The sequence below is a fragment of the Pogoniulus pusillus genome, chromosome 42 (genome assembly GCF_015220805.1).
Source record: "Pogoniulus pusillus isolate bPogPus1 chromosome 42, bPogPus1.pri, whole genome shotgun sequence".
NCBI lineage: Eukaryota > Metazoa > Chordata > Aves > Piciformes > Lybiidae > Pogoniulus > Pogoniulus pusillus.
The window spans coordinates 2615234-2631315 of NC_087305.1; the positions used below are offsets into that span (position 1 = coordinate 2615234).

General features: G+C 55.0%; 1 protein-coding gene across 6 annotated transcripts in view; it reads right to left on the reverse strand.

Annotated features, from left to right (window-relative positions):
• LRRTM4 (leucine rich repeat transmembrane neuronal 4) overlaps positions 1 to 16082 on the reverse strand; it is a 472503-nt gene that overhangs the window by 165625 nt on the left and 290796 nt on the right. For 5 of the 6 annotated variants that reach the window (XM_064175477.1, XM_064175475.1, XM_064175476.1 and 2 more), the window contains one exon: positions 12413 to 13959. In XM_064175477.1, coding sequence (XP_064031547.1) covers positions 12413 to 13948 — 1536 coding nt within the window. In that variant the 5' untranslated portion in view covers positions 13949 to 13959. Of the gene's footprint in view, positions 1 to 12370; positions 13960 to 16082 lie in introns of all 6 variants that reach the window. The other variant, XM_064175479.1, reaches the window with a different exon arrangement.

Sequence of the window (16082 nt, forward strand, 5' to 3'; positions counted from 1 at the left end):
CCAGTGACCAAACCAGTATCCAAGGGCTCCTGCCCCTGCTCCACAGTGCTCTCTGCTCACCTCATCTGCAAGGAAATTGCCCATCCTGACCCCATCCTGCCTGTTCTGGTTCCCTGCTGTGTCCTCTGCTCCCGGGCACAGAATGAGTCCCTCAGTGGTGCCATACACCCAGCCGAGGAGCTGCCAGCTGCTGCCCAAACACAAACAGCCACAGCAGCAACACCACCATTAGGCTCAGCTTACCTCTCCCTACTACCTGCTTCTTGATTAGATTAAAACTAACCTAACCCTAACCCAACTAACAGAGGGAAAACCTCCTTCTTCTTCCATGCAAGCAAAACAACCAAAACCATCCGGAGCAGAGCTTAGAGTGAAAAAAAACCCAACCCCAACATAATGAAGCTTCCTCTTTAGAAGTGGTCCCTGCGTTGTCTGCCACAAATTGGGGCTCATTCTGCCCTGTGCATGGCTCTCAGCACGCAGCTGGAGGCATTCTGCACACCCCCAACCCATCCAAAGATCTTTGCCCACCAGGCAATTACCTGAGCTCTGCCTGTTGTGATGCAGGAGGTGCCACGTTCCCACATCCCATTTAACACGAAGTGATTTAACAACCACCTCATTTATTTCCCTGCTGCACTAAAGGGTAGCAGGGAGGTTGAAAGGCTCAGGCAGAAGAGGGCTGCCTGCTCCTTCAGATGACAAAGGCACACACAAAATTCAGTGTCACATCCAGCTTGAGGTCTTGGCAGAAAGCAAATCCAAACCCACAGCAGCACACAGCAGCAGTGCTCCAGCTTTGATTGCAAACACACTGACCAGAGCAGCCTTCCCTCCAGCCCAGCCCCAGGGATGTTCTACCATAGAATCATAGCATCAGGCAGGGTTGGAAGGGACCACAAGGAGCAGGCAGTGCCAAGCCCCTGCCATGCCCAGGGACACCCTACCCTAGAGCAGGCTGCACACAGCCTCAGCCAGCCTGGCCTCAAACACCTCCAGCCATGGGGCCTCAACCACCTCCCTGGGCAACCCATTCCAGCCTCTCACCACTCTCCTGCTCAACAACTTCCTCCTCACCTCCAGCCTCACTCTCCCCACCTCCAGCTTTGCTCCATTCCCCCCACTCCTGCCACTCCCTCACAGCCTCAAAAGTCCCTCCCCAGCTTTTTTGTAGCCCCCTTCAGATCCTGGCAGGCCACAAGAAGGTCCCCTGGGAGCCTCCTCTGCTCCAGCCTGCACAGCCCCAACTCTTTCAGGCTGTGCTCACAGCAGAGCTGCTGCAGCCTCTCAGCATCCTCCTGGCCTTGCTCTGGACACTCTCCAGCATCTCCACAGCCCTCTTGGCCCAGGGGCTCCAGAGCTGGATGCAGGACTCCAGGTGGGGTCTGACCAGAGCAGAGCAGAGGGGGAGAATCCCCTCCCTGGCCCTGCTGGCCACACTGCTGCTGCTGCAGCCCAGGCTCTGCTTGGCTCTCTGGGCTGCAAGTGCACACTGCTGGCTCCTGCTGAGCTTCTCCTCCAGCAGCACCCCCAAGTCCCTCTCCTCAGGGCTGCTCTCCAGCCACTCACTGCCCAGCCTGGAGTTGTGCTTGGCATTGCCTTGCCCCAGCTGCAGGACCTTGCCCTTGGTCTTGTTGAACCTCCTGAGCTTGGCTTGTGCCCACCTCTGCAGCCTGTGCAGGTCCCTCTGGCTGGATCCCTGCCCTCCAGTCTGGCTGCTGCAGCACACAGCTTGGTGTGGGCAGCAAACTTGCTGAGCCTGCACTCAGTGCCTCTGCCCATGGCACCTACAAAGCTTATTTCATTACAAAGGAAACTTCTTTCTGATGTGGCTTAGAAAGGCAAAACCAAAGGGAATTCAGCAGGCCAGGAGGCCAACACCCCAGCCAGGAAAGGCTCCTTCACCTCCTTCCCTGTCCTGCATTCCCTGGCTCCTGGCAGCGCTGGGATTTCGCAGCTGGGGACAGAGACAACTGCCAGGAAATGGCCCAGAATTGATCCGGTCCTGATTTGTGTAGCTGGAGAGATCTGCAGGCAATCTAAGCTGCTCTGGCTGCACAAGAGGCACATGTGACAAAAGCTGATTAGTGTCGCAGCCGCTCCCTGCTGCAGCCCAGCTGTACCTGCCTGCAAAGTGCCTGCATGCCCCCGGGGCCAGGCATGGGCAGCAGGAGAGGGCTGCCTGCTCCTCTGTGCCAGCCAGCCCCTGCTAGGGCAGCAGCAGAACTCCTCAGCATGCCCCTGGGGCCAGGCATGGGCAGCAGGAGAGGGCTGCCTGCTCCTCTGTGCCAGGCAGCCCCTGCTAGGGCAGCAGCACAGCTCCTCAGCATGCCCCTGGGGGCAGGCATGGGCAGCAGGAGAGGGCTGTGTGCTCCTCTGTGCCAGCCAGCCCCTGCTAGGGCAGCAGCACAGCTCCTCAGCATGCCCCTGGGGCCAGGCATGGGCAGCAGGAGAGGGCTGCCTGCTCCTCTGTGCCAGGCAGCCCCTGCTAGGGCAGCAGCACAGCTCCTCAGCATGCCCAGCAAGGCAGCTCCACAGAGGACTGCATGAAGAGTCTGGCAGCAGGGCCAGTTTGATTCTCCTCCTGCTTTGCTCTGCTCTGCCCTGGGGAGGATTGTGTCCAGTTCTGGGCTCCCCAGTTCAAGAGGGACAGGAAACTGCTGGAGAGAGTCCAGTGATGAACAAATAAGCTGCTGAAGGGTCTGGAGCAGCTCTGTGAGGAGCAAAGGTTGAGAGCCTGGAGAAGAGCAGCCCCAGAAGGAGTCTGATCAATGCATACCAATGTCTGAAGGGTCAGGGTCCAGAGGTGGGATCTGGGCTCTTTCTGCCCAAGACAAGACACAACAGGCACAAACTAGAACCCAGGAGGTTTCACCTGGACTCAAAGCAGAAAATCCCTTGCTCTGAGGGTGCTGGAGCCCTGCAGCAGGCTGCCCAGAGAGGCTGTGGGGTCTCCTCTGCAGAGACTCCAAACCCAGCTGGCCACTGCAGCCCTGGGCAGCCTGCTGTGGGTGGCACTGCTGTCACAGGGAGGCTGCACTGGATGACCTCCAGAGGCCCCTTCCAACACCCCCCCCCCCCAGTTGTGTCATTCTGTGATTCCACAGCACACCTGGGACCTGAAGTGAAGTCCCAAAGGCTCTGAAACCTGCAGATCACAGAATCAGGCAGGGTTGGAAGGGACCACTAGGAGCAGGCAGTGCCAACCCCCTGCCATGCCCAGGGACACCCTACCCTAGAGCAGGCTGCACACAGCCTCAGCCAGCCTGGCCTCAAACACCTCCAGCCATGGGGCCTCAACCACCTCCCTGGGCAACCCCTGCCAGCCTCTCACCACTCTCCTGCTCAGCAACTTCCTCCTCACCTCCAGCCTCACTCTCCTCACCTCCACCTTTGCTCCATTCCCCCCACTCCTGCCACTCCCTCACAGCCTCCAAAGTCCCTCCCCAGCTTTTTGGTAGATGCTGCAAGGCCACAAGAAGGTCACCTGGGAGCCTCCTCTTCTCCAGATGTCTTCTGCTAGGGGCAGGAGGTCTGCAAAGGGAGCCTGTGCCCAAGAGCACCACTGCCAAGCAGCAGCAAATCAGCAAGTGCTCAGCTCTGCTTGTTGCCAGCACCCAGAGCAGCTCAGGCAGCTGTGCAGTAACAGCCCTTGCAGTTTAGGCAGCAGACTTAACATCAAGAATCAGGTCAAGTCCATTATTCTGGAGGAGAGTTGGAGGAATGTATCTGGCAGCAGGATACTCACTAATAAGATTGTTTACCCCTGTTAGAGCTTGAGGTTTTTTCATGTTTTGGTGTGTAAAAAAACCTAAATGAATAGGTCCAACAGATTTCTCTGCTATTTCTGTTAGCATTCTCCCTCCTGGCATGAGCTACATAATGGACTGAAATTGATTTTCCTTTTTCTTCCCCCTCCTCCTTAAAATACTGGCAGCACATCACAGAGTTTGAGCAGGAGCAGAAGAAGAGAGGAGAGAAAGGAAAAAAAGGAGAGCTTGGAGAGGGCAAACTGTGCCTGTCACAGCTCCAGCAATGCAGGAATCCTGGAAGCAAGGAGCTGAGCAACAATTGTAATGGCAGGACAAGGATTTTCTCCTCTGGCACAAAGCTTTTTACAGTGCAGCCTCCCCTCCATGTGAGCAGTCCTCATTGTGCACAGTTCAAACCAGGAAGCTTCTAGAAAATGGCAAAGAATTGGGGAACTAGAAAAAGAGGTGGTAGAGGAGGAGGAGGAGGAGGAAGGAGGGGGGAGAGGATGATGGTCCAGCAGGTACCCTCCCAGCAGGATGTTATACATAAGACTAAGAATCACAGAATGGTTTAGGTTGGAAGGGAGCTCAAAGCTCAGCCAGTTCCAACCCCCTGCCATAGGCAGGGACACCTCCCACTAGAACAGGTCACTCAAGGCCTCATCCAGCCTGGTCCTAAACAACTCCAGGGAGGTTGTGGAGCACAGAAGCACCCAACGTGATCTTTGATCATGTTGGGTGCTTCTGTGCTCCACAACCTCCCTGGGAAACCTGTGCCAGGGTCTCAGCATCCTCAACCTGTGCCAGTGTCTCAGCACCCTCAACCTGTGCCAGTCTCTCACCACCCTCACTGCAAACAACCCTTTCCTAACAGCCACTTTCAATCTCCTCTCTGCCACTTCAAACCCATTCCTCCTCATCCTGGCATTACCAGACCTTGTCAATAGTCCCTCCCCATCCTTCCTGCAGCCCCCTTCAGATCCTGCAAGGCCACTCCAAGGTCTCCTCAAAGCCTTCTCCAGCTGTCCTTCAGCTGCCAGCCCCTGGATGAGACCCTAAAGGAGCAAGTGTAAAGTCTGAAATGTGGTTAGGAATGTTCCAAGCCTAAGCCAGTTTGCAGATAACACCAAACTGGGTGGCAGTGGTGACCTGCTTGAAGGTAAGAAGGCTCTGCAGAAGCACCTGGACAGGCTGGATTGATGATGGGATGAGGTTCAAGAAGACCAAGGGCTGGGTCCTGCACTTGGATCACAACAACTCAATGCAGGCTCCAGGCCTGGGGCAGAGTGGTTGGAAACTGCCCACCAGGAAAGGATCTGGAGGTGCTGGCTGACAGCAGCTGAAGGTGAGCCAAGCTGTGCCCAAGCTGCCAAGCAAAGCCTGGATGAGGCACTGAGTGCCATGGTCTGGTTGACTGGATAGGGCTGGGTGCTAGGTTGGACTGGATGAGCTTGGAGGTCTCTTCCAACTTGCTTGATTCTATGATTAAGGGCACCAGGATCAGCAATGGTGTGGCCAGCAGGAGCAGGGTGGTGACTGTCCCCCTGTGCTGGGCACTGCTGAGGCCACAGCTTGGGTACAGGGTTCAGTTTTGGGGCCCTCACTCCAAGGACATTGAGGAGCTGCAGCATGCACAGGGCAGGGCAACAAAGCTGGGGAAGGGTCTGGAGAGGAGAGCTGGTGAGGAGCACCAGCTAATGCCAGTGGTGAGCCTGCCTGCACTGGCTCCCAGCTAACACTTCCAAGGTCTCAGCAGCACCTGTGCTGCCAGCCCAGCTCTCAGCAGGCTGATCCCTCAGCAGGCACCTGGAAAAGGACTGAGTAAGACTTTCACAAGCGCTCAGCATCCTTCCGCAGCTTCCTTTTCACGTTGCCACCCAGTGCCTCAGCTGCTGCTGCTGCTGCTGCACAGCTGCCTGAGCTCTGCTGGAAGCAGAACCACTGCTGAGGAGTGCCTCTGGGAACACTCACACTCTGCAGCTGCTGAGCCCAGGGAACCTTTGCTCCTCTGTGGTTGTGGCTACGTCTCTACTACTTGCAGAGTGCAACCTCCTGCGCAACGACCTTAGGCTTGCCAGACCAAGGCTGCAGGGCTGCAGCAGGCTCTGCAGGGGCACAGGCACAAATCTCTGCTCCTGCCCATGATCCTGCAGACATTCTGAACATTTACCTTCTCCTCACCCCCGGCTATGGCCTGGTGCCTGAAGGATTTCACCTCTGAGCTGCTTCTGACAGGTTTCTTCCAGATACCCTGCACGGAGCAGAAGCTCTCAGCTTAGCCTTTGCTTACTCTCCCAATACAAACACAGAGCTTATGACAGTTGCCTTAGATTGAGTCACCCTTCAGTTTACAACTCAAGCAAGAATTTGAGGTCCATCTGCAGTCAGAGAGGGGAGGAAAGAGGCAGAGAAGGAGCCATGGCACAGAAGGACATGAGAGAGCTGAGCAAATGATGCTCATCCCTAGTGTCTTCCAAAAGGAATCCCTGGGAAGGCAAGCACACAGCTTGGCTCTGAAGTGCTGCCAGAAGCTCATCCAGTGAACAATTCCTGCTTTCCACCCTCCTCCCCTCTCATATTCCTCTCTCTGAATGTACTACCTCTGAAAGCACCTTCCTTCTGCATTCCCCCAGGCTAGGATGAACTCACTCTTCTGCCCTGGACTCCTTGCAGAGGAGTCATAGAACCATAGAATCAAGCAGGTTGGAAGAGAGCTCCAAGCTCAGCCAGCCCAACCTAGCACCCAGCCCTGCCCAAACAACCAGACCATGGCACTAAGTGCCCCAGCCAGGCTTGGCTGCAACACCTCCAGCCACAGCCACTCCACCACCTCCCTGGGCAGCCCATTCCAATGCCAATCACTCTCTCTGACAACAACTTCCTAACAACATCCAGACTCAACCTGCCGTGGCACAGCTTCAGCCTCTGTCCCCTTCTTCTGGCCCTGGCTGCCTGGCAGCAGAGCCCAACCCCACCTGGCTACAGCCTCCCTGCAGGCAGCTGCAGGCAGCAATCAGCTCTGCCCTGAGCCTCCTCTGCTGCAGGCTGCACCCCCCCAGCTCCCTCAGTCTCTCCTCACAGGGCTCTGCTCCAGGCCCCTCCCCAGCCTTGCTGCCCTGCTCTCAACACCTTCCAGCACCTCAACATCTCTCTGCAATGGAGGATCCCACAACTGGACACAGCACTCCAGGGGTGGCCTGAGCAGTGCTGAGCACAGGGGCAGAAGCAGCTCCCTTGTCCTGCTGCCCACACTGCTCCTGAGCCAGCCCAGGATGCCATTGGCTCTGCTGCCCACCTGGGCACTGCTGCCTCCTCTGCAGCTCCTCTCTGCCAGCACCCCCAGGGCCCTCTCTGCCTGGCTGCTCTCAGACACTCTGTCCCCAGACCAAAGGAAGGATCAGCACTGCTCTTAAAAACCAGCAGACTCCTGCCACTCCTGGGGCCAGCTCTCTCCTCAGCCCTCAGTACCTCATCAGCTCAAGCTTAGCCCCTGGGCAGCCCTTCCCGAGCGGAGTCCCAGAGCCATGACTGTCCTTGCAGAGCTGGGACCTTGGACTGCAAAGCATCTGGGCCATGGAGACCCTTCTGCTGTTTGCATCCTGCTCAGAAGAAGGCAGCAGTGGTGTGTAATGAATAAATAACCAACACCAGTGGCATGTCAACATTTCCTTTCAAATTAGGCTCAAAAGCAGGAGGTCAGCAGCAGCCCACAGAGCCTGCATATGTCGCATCCCTTCATCAATCTACTTCTTCCCACTGGCAAGAGGGGAGGAAGCAGGATTCAAAGTGAACATAATTTTGTGTGACTGATTTTAGCATGTACAAATCCAAGTGACAACTGCCCTGCTTTTCACTCCAGTGGAGAGCACAGGAGCAGCAGGGCAGAGATGAAGTGGTCTGGGGAGGGAACAGGTGGGCTTGCTTGTCAGCACTGGGAGCAGTTAGACATGGAGAAGCCAAAGTGTAAAAAGCAGCCTCACAAGGTCTGTGTCAGTTGGCTCTCCAAGGGCCTCACAACGCCTGTGCTCAGCTCACAGAGCCAAGATGCTCACTTGCTGGGGTGGTTGTTGGGTGGTTTGTAACTGGCAGCCTGCAAAACGCAGCTGAGTAACCTTCCAGGAGAGAGAATGGTTCTGCTGAGTAACCTTCCAGGAGACAGAATGGTTCTGCTGAGTAACCTTCCAGGAGACAGAATGGTTCTGCACAAACCTTCCTTCCCCCCACACACCTCCATCGTGCTGCACACAGGCACTTTGGGTGTGATCTGGAGGAGACAGATGATAGTAGAGCTTGGTTTAGGAAATTGCTTTTTATGGCTCCCAGGTTCTTCAGCAAATGTACAAATAAATAGGAAAGAGAGAGGGAGGAAGATGCACAGGCACAGAGCAAATACCAGAATGAGCTAGCAGCAGCTTGCTAACTGGATGGTGAGAGCCAAAGCCATCAGCATCCAGTTCCTCCAGAGCCCCTTGCCAATAGACTAAACAGAACAGCCCAGGCCAGGTGTCAGTGATTATAATCCCAGCGATGCCAAGAGCTGCTCCTGCTTACAGCCAGCCTGGCTTTGGCTCTCCCTCTCCAGCACAAGAAATCATTCATAAAGCATGGACTTGAAAAGGCAGCCAGACAAACCCTACCTGCAACTCCTCCACCTGCAGCACCAGGGCCCCAACCAAGCAGGGCAGCTCTCCTGGGGTTGTGTTGCACCTAGAAAGTTCCCTGAGCTTAAGGCACCGACAGACATCATCCTGCTCGTGTGGTTTGCTGCTGTGAAAACCAGAACCTGCAGGAATACCTCAGCATGGCAGTCCAAGGCCAGCTCTGGCTTCAGGATGAACTGAGCTGGACACTTCTGAGCCCCAAATGATGGCTGGGAGCAGACCAGGCAGAGTCACACAACCCCAGGCCATGCTCTGAAAGCATTACAGCCCAGCTGCCAGCCACAGAGATGCTCAGGCAGCTCTGCCAGGCTACAGTGGAGCCAACCCTGAGTCCTTTCCTGAAGGACACCACTCTTGGACACCTCAGCTGCTGCCAGGCCTGTGTGGGGGTGAAGCTAGGAAAGCAGACAACCCTTTGGAAACCATTACTGAAAGCAGTGAAGTGCACAAGCTCCTAAGCAACAAACTCTGCCTCCATCTCAGTAACAGCCTCTCCTGCCCCCTCTAAGCTGCTCCTTCCCTGGGCCAAAGCTGAGTCTGAGCAGGTCAGTGCCAGCAGGATGGGCCTGGACAAGAGAATTGTTTTCAGAGCAGTTTTCCCACCAGTGCACACATCTGGGTCAATCAGCCCATAATGAGAGGTCCCATTTGCCTTTTTCACCCCAAACACCAAAGCTTTCCACTGCTGAAGACACTCCAAGGGTTTCTTTTCTTGCCATTTTTAAGCATTGTACAGTGCCTCTCTCTGCTTTTACAAGTGGAACCTTGTAGCTATGGAGACAAAGAATGTTAAATCCAGGCTGGAGACAGCATTTCAGTGGGGGCTCATGGCTGCTGCTTCTGCCTTCAGTGCTCTGCTGCTTGCTCACCCTCCTCCAGTCTCCTACCCTAACAGCCAAAGGCTGCGCACACCCTGGGCGCACCTCCTGCTGTCCCAGCCCGGGCAGCACCGCGGTGCTCAGCACAGCCCCGCAGAGCACAGAACGAACCGCTGGAGTTGTGCAAAGTTGTGCACCAGCTCAGCTCGGCCTGAAGGATAAACCTGTCCTGGAAGTGCAGCAGCACCTGGAAACAGGAGGACTGGGGTCCCCTTGTGTCTGCTGCTGCGCCTAACACCACAGCAGCGCGAAGGGATGGCACCGCAGGGACCTTCTGCTCCTCAGCCCCGCAGGACTCCTCAAGCTCTTATTTGTCTGCCAGAATGCAAATCACTCAGCTTTCAGTCCCCCAGGCTACACCGCATACTCCCTGCCCCCTGTGCACTGCAGTTGTGGCCCAGCTTCTGTTCCAGAGGATGGTCTCATTCCAGGGGCTCTCAGCTCAACCCCATGCCAGCTTGGTGTAAATTAAACAGCATTTTAGCCAAGCTAATGAAACTTCAGCAGTGGTAAACTTCAGAGTGGAGGGGAGACAGCCCTTTAGGTCAGATGATGCCAGAGAAACCTCTAGCATCATTTACTTTCACTATGGAGAAGAGGCAGCCCTTCAGTGAAAGCTCAGTGTAACTGTGCTAGCATCATTTACGTTCACCATGGAGAAGAGAGAGCCCTTCAGGTTGGGTGGTGCCAGTGAGACCTCAGTGTAACTGTGCTAGCATCACTTGCATTCAGCATGGAGAGGAGACAGCCCTTCAGGTTGGGTGGTGCCAGTGAGACCTCAGTGTAACTGTGCTAGCATCACTTGCATTCAGCATGGAGAGGAGACAGCCCTTCAGGTTGGGTGGTGCCAGTGAGACCTCAGTGTAACTGTGCTAGCAGCACTTGCTTTCAGCATGGAGAGGAGACAGCCCTTCAGGTTGGGTGGTGTCAGTGAAAGCTCAGTGTAACTGTGCTAGCAGCACCTACTTTCTACTCGTGCTGCTGAGAGGGAACACACCCCCAGCCCTTCATTCACAGGCCACTGGTGGAAGTGACAAGGGTGTGACAGGTGATTTTCCTTCTGCAGACAATGCTGCTCCAGAGAGAGCAACCCCAACACACAGACCTTTGCTTTTCCTCTTACCCACAGCTCTGTGCTCCAAACTCACTCAGGGATTCCAGGTGCCAAAACCAAAGCATGTCAGAGAGGCCTTGTCAGAAAGTGACAACAGGCACCTGGACATGAGGCCCCCAGAACTGCAGCCTGCTCAGCACTGCTCATCTCCAACACCTTTCATGCTGTGCTGCCAAAGACATTGGTCTGAGCTACCACACCCAAGCCCAGCTGGCATAAAAGGGATGGGATACAGCTCCACAGGATGTGCCTGCTGGCGAGGAAGCAGGACCACCCTTGGCCCCCTCAGGCCACAGCATGTGCAGGACTCAGTACTGCTCCTCACCAGGTACAAACCTTTCCTACATGCACACCAACAGTCACTGCCAGCACAGCCAGGAAAACAACTGCTGTTGTCTTGCACCACAGCCAACAGAAGCACCCAGAGCTTCTCCTGCTTGTGCTTCCCGTGTGGCAGAGTCAGAGTCACAGCATGGTCATAGGTACATGAAGCCACTCACTCCAGCAGAGCAAAGCCTCCACTGCTCAGGAAAATGAACCAAGAAACCCTCAAGAACCCTCCCCTCCCAACCCAGGTGTTTGCAGATGTTCTGTCTGACCCAGGGCCTTTGCAAGGCTCATGTTCAGGAGAGCTGACAGAGCAGTTAGCACCTTCGAGCTCCTCCAGGAAAGGCAGTGCCTAACTCCGAGGCTGTGCTGCAGCCCTGCTGTTCCCTGGTTTACTCCTCAACCAGCCACAAGGTGCAGAAAACCTTTGGCACCGTCTTTAAATAGGCCATAAACCCCTCAAGCCTTGACACAGGCTGCAGTGAAGTTGTTCACTCCACCCTCACCTATTTCCTCCTTGCCAATTAGAATCACTCAAGAACCTCCTTATCAATTAGAATCACTCCAGAACCTCCTTGTCAATTAGAATCACTCCAGAACCTCCTTGTCAATTAGAATCACTCCAGAACCTCCTTATCAATTAGAATCACACAAGATCCTCCTCATCAATTAGAATTACTCCAGAACTTCCTTGTCAATTAGAATCACTCCAGAACCTCCTTGTCAATTAGAATCACTCCAGAACCTCCTTGTCAATTAGAATCACTCCAGAACCTCCTTGTCAATTAGAATCACTCCAGAACCTCCTTGTCAATTAGAATCACACAAGATCCTCCTTATCAATTAGAATCACTCCAGAACCTCCTTATCAATTAGAATCACTCCAGAACCTCCTTGTCAATTAGAATCACTCCAGAACCTCCTTGTCAATTAGAATCACTCCAGAACCACCTTATCAATTAGAATCACTCCAGAACCTCCTTATCAATTAGAATCACTCCAGAACCTCCTTATCGATTAGAATCAGTCCAGAACCTCCTTGTCAGTTAGAATCACTCCAGAACCTCATTATCAATTAGAATCACTCCAGAACTTCATTATCAATTAGAATCACTCCAGAACCTCCTTATTAGATTCACTCCAGAACCTCCTTATCGATTAGAATCACTCCAGAACCTCCTTGTCAGTTAGAATCACTCCAGAACCTCCTTATCAATTAGAATCACTCCAGAATCTCATTAGCAATTAGAATCACTCCAGAACCTCCTTATCAATTAGAATCACTCCAGAACCTCCTTGCCAGTTAGAATCACTCCAGAACCTCCTTATCAATTAGATTCACTCCAGAACCTCCTTATCAATTAGAATCACTTCAGAACCTCCTTGCCAGTTAGAATCACTCCAGAACCTCCTTATCAATTAGATTCACTCCAGAACCTCCTTGTCAATTAGAATCACTCCAGAACCTCCTTATCAACTAGAATCACTCCAGAACCTCCTTGTCACTTAGAATCACTCCAGAAGCATCACCGCCACCGCCGAGGAGACAACCTCCCTGCCCAGCAACCCCAGAGCCACAACGACCCCATTCACATTCCGTGCGGTTAGAGAGACGCCTCAAGAGCTTCGAACATTTACCTCTCCTTCCCAGCAGCTGAAATGGTTTAGGAGGGTTCATACCTCGCATTCCCTGGAGCCAGAGATGGTATAGGTGCAGGGCCCAGATCCATTAACCGATACATCCATGGTCTCAGAGTTTGTTGGCTTGTAGTCCACGTAATACTCCTGCAAGGGAGAGCTCATTTGCCTCTCAGACTCCCTGGCCTTTTTCCTGCGCCTCTTCATCAGCGAGTGCTGCTGCAGCTGCTTCATGCTGGCTGGGTAACGCTTCCAGGACACGTAGATCACCAAGAGGATCATGGCCACGGAGAGGAAGAGAGCCACGCTGCCCGCGATGATCTTGTGGAAGGAGACGTGCTCGTAGTCCGGTTCCACCCCGGGCGTCGGCGGCTCCGCGGAGGGGCTCGGCGCGGCGGACGTCGGCTGATTGCTTTCCAGTTTGGAAACAGTGGGTCTGGGGATGAAGAGAGGTCTCTGAGGGGTTTTGGGGGGCTGGTGGGACTTCTCGGTCACCACCACCTGGATTTCAGCACAGATGTTGTAGGTTTCCACAGCGTCGCTGACTTTCTCGCCCTGGATGTGCTTAGGGCCCGCGCAGATCATGGTGCTCTCCTTGTTGCCCTTGAAGTTCTTAAGCCAAGTAAAGAGAGGGCAAATGCTCCGAGTACATTCCCACATATTCCCAGAGAGGGTGATGGAGATGAGCGAGATCCACGTGTTGATGGTCTCCTGCGAGATGTTGGTGAGTTTGTTGGAATCCAGGTTCAGCTTCTGGAGGTTGGGGAGGCACTGGAAGGTGCCAGGCTCTATCCCCGTGATGTCATTGCCCGATAAATCCAAGTTGTGCAAGGAACTCCAAGTCCACGTCAAGCCTTGGCTGATGGAGCGGATCCTGTTCCACTGCAGGTAGATGGAGCGCAGGTTGAAGAGGCGCGGGAAGTGGGCGAAGTTGATCTTGGAGAACTGGTTGTGCTCCAAGTGGAGCTCGGTCAGCTTCAGCAGGCCGGCGAAGGCGTTGCGGGACAGGCTGCGCAGGCGGTTGTAGCCCAGGTCCAGGAAGTCGAGGTTGCGGCAGTCCTGGAAGATGCGGATGGGCACCGTCTTGAGCGAGTTGGAGCGCAGGTGCAGGATCAGCAGCTTCCGCAGGCCCTTGAACTGCTCCGACTGCAGCACCTGCAGCTTGTTGTAAGAGAGGTCCAGGTTGCGGAGGTTGGGCACGGGGTGGAAGGTTCTGTTGTGCAGATGAGTGATCTTGTTGGAGCTCAGGATCAGCTCCTTCAGCCGGCGGATGCCCTGGAACGCGTCCTCGTCCACCGAGCTGATGTAGTTGTGGTCAAGGTAAAGCCATATGAGCTGGTTCAGGCCCGCGAACTGATTGGATTTCAGCTTCTGGATGCTGTTGTAGCGCAGGGATAAGCCTTGGGAGCCGCCGGAGATGTTCTGGGGGATGTCCCTGAAGGCGTGCGACTCGCAGTAGACGATCTTGCCGTCGCAGCGGCAGCTCTTGGGGCAGGCTCGCTGAGCCCCCGCCAGCACCACCAGCAGCGCCGTAGGAAGCAGCACTAACACCACGCTCATGCCTCTCAGCTGCTTCATTAAATGGAAACCTGTGACACGGAGGAGAAGACAAAGGAGCATTTGTGAGGCCATCGAAAGGCAGCGCCGGAGGGTCAGGAAGGGCAGGGGGTTGCTAACCCAGCAGGAGCGCCGTGGAAGGCAACCTGTTTGCCTCCCGTCTCGCACTTCGTTTTGCTGCGTGGAAGCCTGCTCCCGTGAGTTCCTGCCTTGCCATCTCTCCTACCCACACCGCCACCACTTCTCCTCTTGTTATTCAATTACTTTCGTGTGATTTATGATGCCTTGGGAGGACCAAGAGCCTGTTCCCTGCCCACTCTTCTCCTGTACATCATCTCTCAGCGTAGCTGCTGTATCCTTATCGCTGGATGCTGAGGTTTCCACAATAAACATATTTGTCAAGTCACTGTGCTGAATGCTCCACAGTGCTGGAAAGGAAATGAGCCAAAGCCTCTGCTATTTACGTGCTGCTAAACGTCCTCCTTCAGAGAGGCGACTGCAAGTCCAAATTCCTCCCCACATCACTGCAGGCAAAAGGGAGGAATCTGCTGGTGGAAAAACTTTGATCCAGCTTCCAAGTGGGGACTCAGTGGGGGGAAATTAAGGCAGGAAGTAAAGGCTTTGTTGTTATGCGCTGAGATTTGGCTTTAAGGGTCTGGGCTTACTCATGATTCTTACGAGCCTAACATAACAATCACTAGAGGCAGAGGAACGAAGTTCAGGCATGCTGAGAAGGACCCGGTGCAAGGCCAGGATGGGACCCCAACAGCAGGGTAATGACAGGAGCCATATTCCCTTAATGTGACTCATTACAGCCATCGAAGCGGTCCCCCACGCAGCCCAGCGCCTCGGCACTCACTGCTTTGGATCTGCTCTGCGAAACTAATCACGCAGAGATGTTGACACACAAACCCTGCCCCAGCAGCAGCAAACACGGAAAGTTTAAAGGGGGTTTCTCTCGCTTTCAGCTCCCCTCTTCCCACCCCCCATCCCCCCCTCTCTCAGCTCTGCTGGGTTGGAAGATGCTGCGTTTGAGATGTCAGATCTCTGCGAGAGCAGCGACGCTCCTGACGTGAGGACAGTCACATTTGACACCTATGAACGATGGTTGGGGGGGAGGGGGAAGGGGTGCAGGGGCTGGCAGCGAACCCAGCGCACAGGCACACACCTTCCAGACCCTGGATTCGTGTTGGAGCTGCTGCCTCTCTCTCAAGAACCATTCCCACAGCAAAAAAGAAAGCCCCAACATTTCAGGGGCTGTTTGTCACCTCAGTGAATAATGACTTATTTGTCACACACACCCCCCCCCACCCCCCAACCCTGCAGTTATTGCTTCTTGGATTAAGACTGAATTCAATCTGCAGAGTAATTCCTGTTCTAAAATGCCCCCTGACTGTCTCTGCCTCTCATTCAGGGGGGTGAGTTTTAATTTCAATCCTCTTCCCCACCCCCCACCCCGACCCCTCCTTCTACCTATGTGGCAGCAGCAGGCAGCTAGAAATACGCTCTGGCTGTTACAGACTTGGGGGGTTGGGGGTGAAGGTGGGGGGGGGGGGGGGGGGGATGGAAGGAGGGAAACGAACCTGTCACACTTGACAAAAACAGCCTGGAAATCCAGCAGCAGCCTTCGGGTTTTGGGGAGAGGGAGGCGGAGGGGGGGGTCCTCACAAAGCCCGAAGCAGCCTTTTCCACAGCAACTCTGAGACACAGTCGCCCCCTCCCCTCCGCTCCCCACCTCCCGCAAAGTGCTAACAGCCCTCCCTGGCCGCCTGGCGAACGCCGCCAGGGGCTCACGGCACCCGAACGGGGACCCAGGAGGGATGCGCTGCCAGCCGCCTGCTGCATCCCTGCGCCCAGCCATAGGCGTGCAGGTGAGAGGGGGGCGAAGGGGGCGTGCAGCCGGCCAAGGGACCCTCTCCAGCTCTCCCCTCGCTGCGTGCATCTACAGATGAACTGCACACAAAGGCACTGCAGGGGGAAAGGTGTGAGCGTGCCCGGGGGGGGGGGGGGGACACACACACAGAGGAGCTAAAAATACAGCGGCGAATGCAGTGAGTCACCTGGCAGCGGAATGCGCTGCCGCCGCCGCGCTGGGGGCTGCTCCCCGCTCCTGTGCGGCTCATCACCCCACTGCAAAATAGCCCCCCCACGGCTG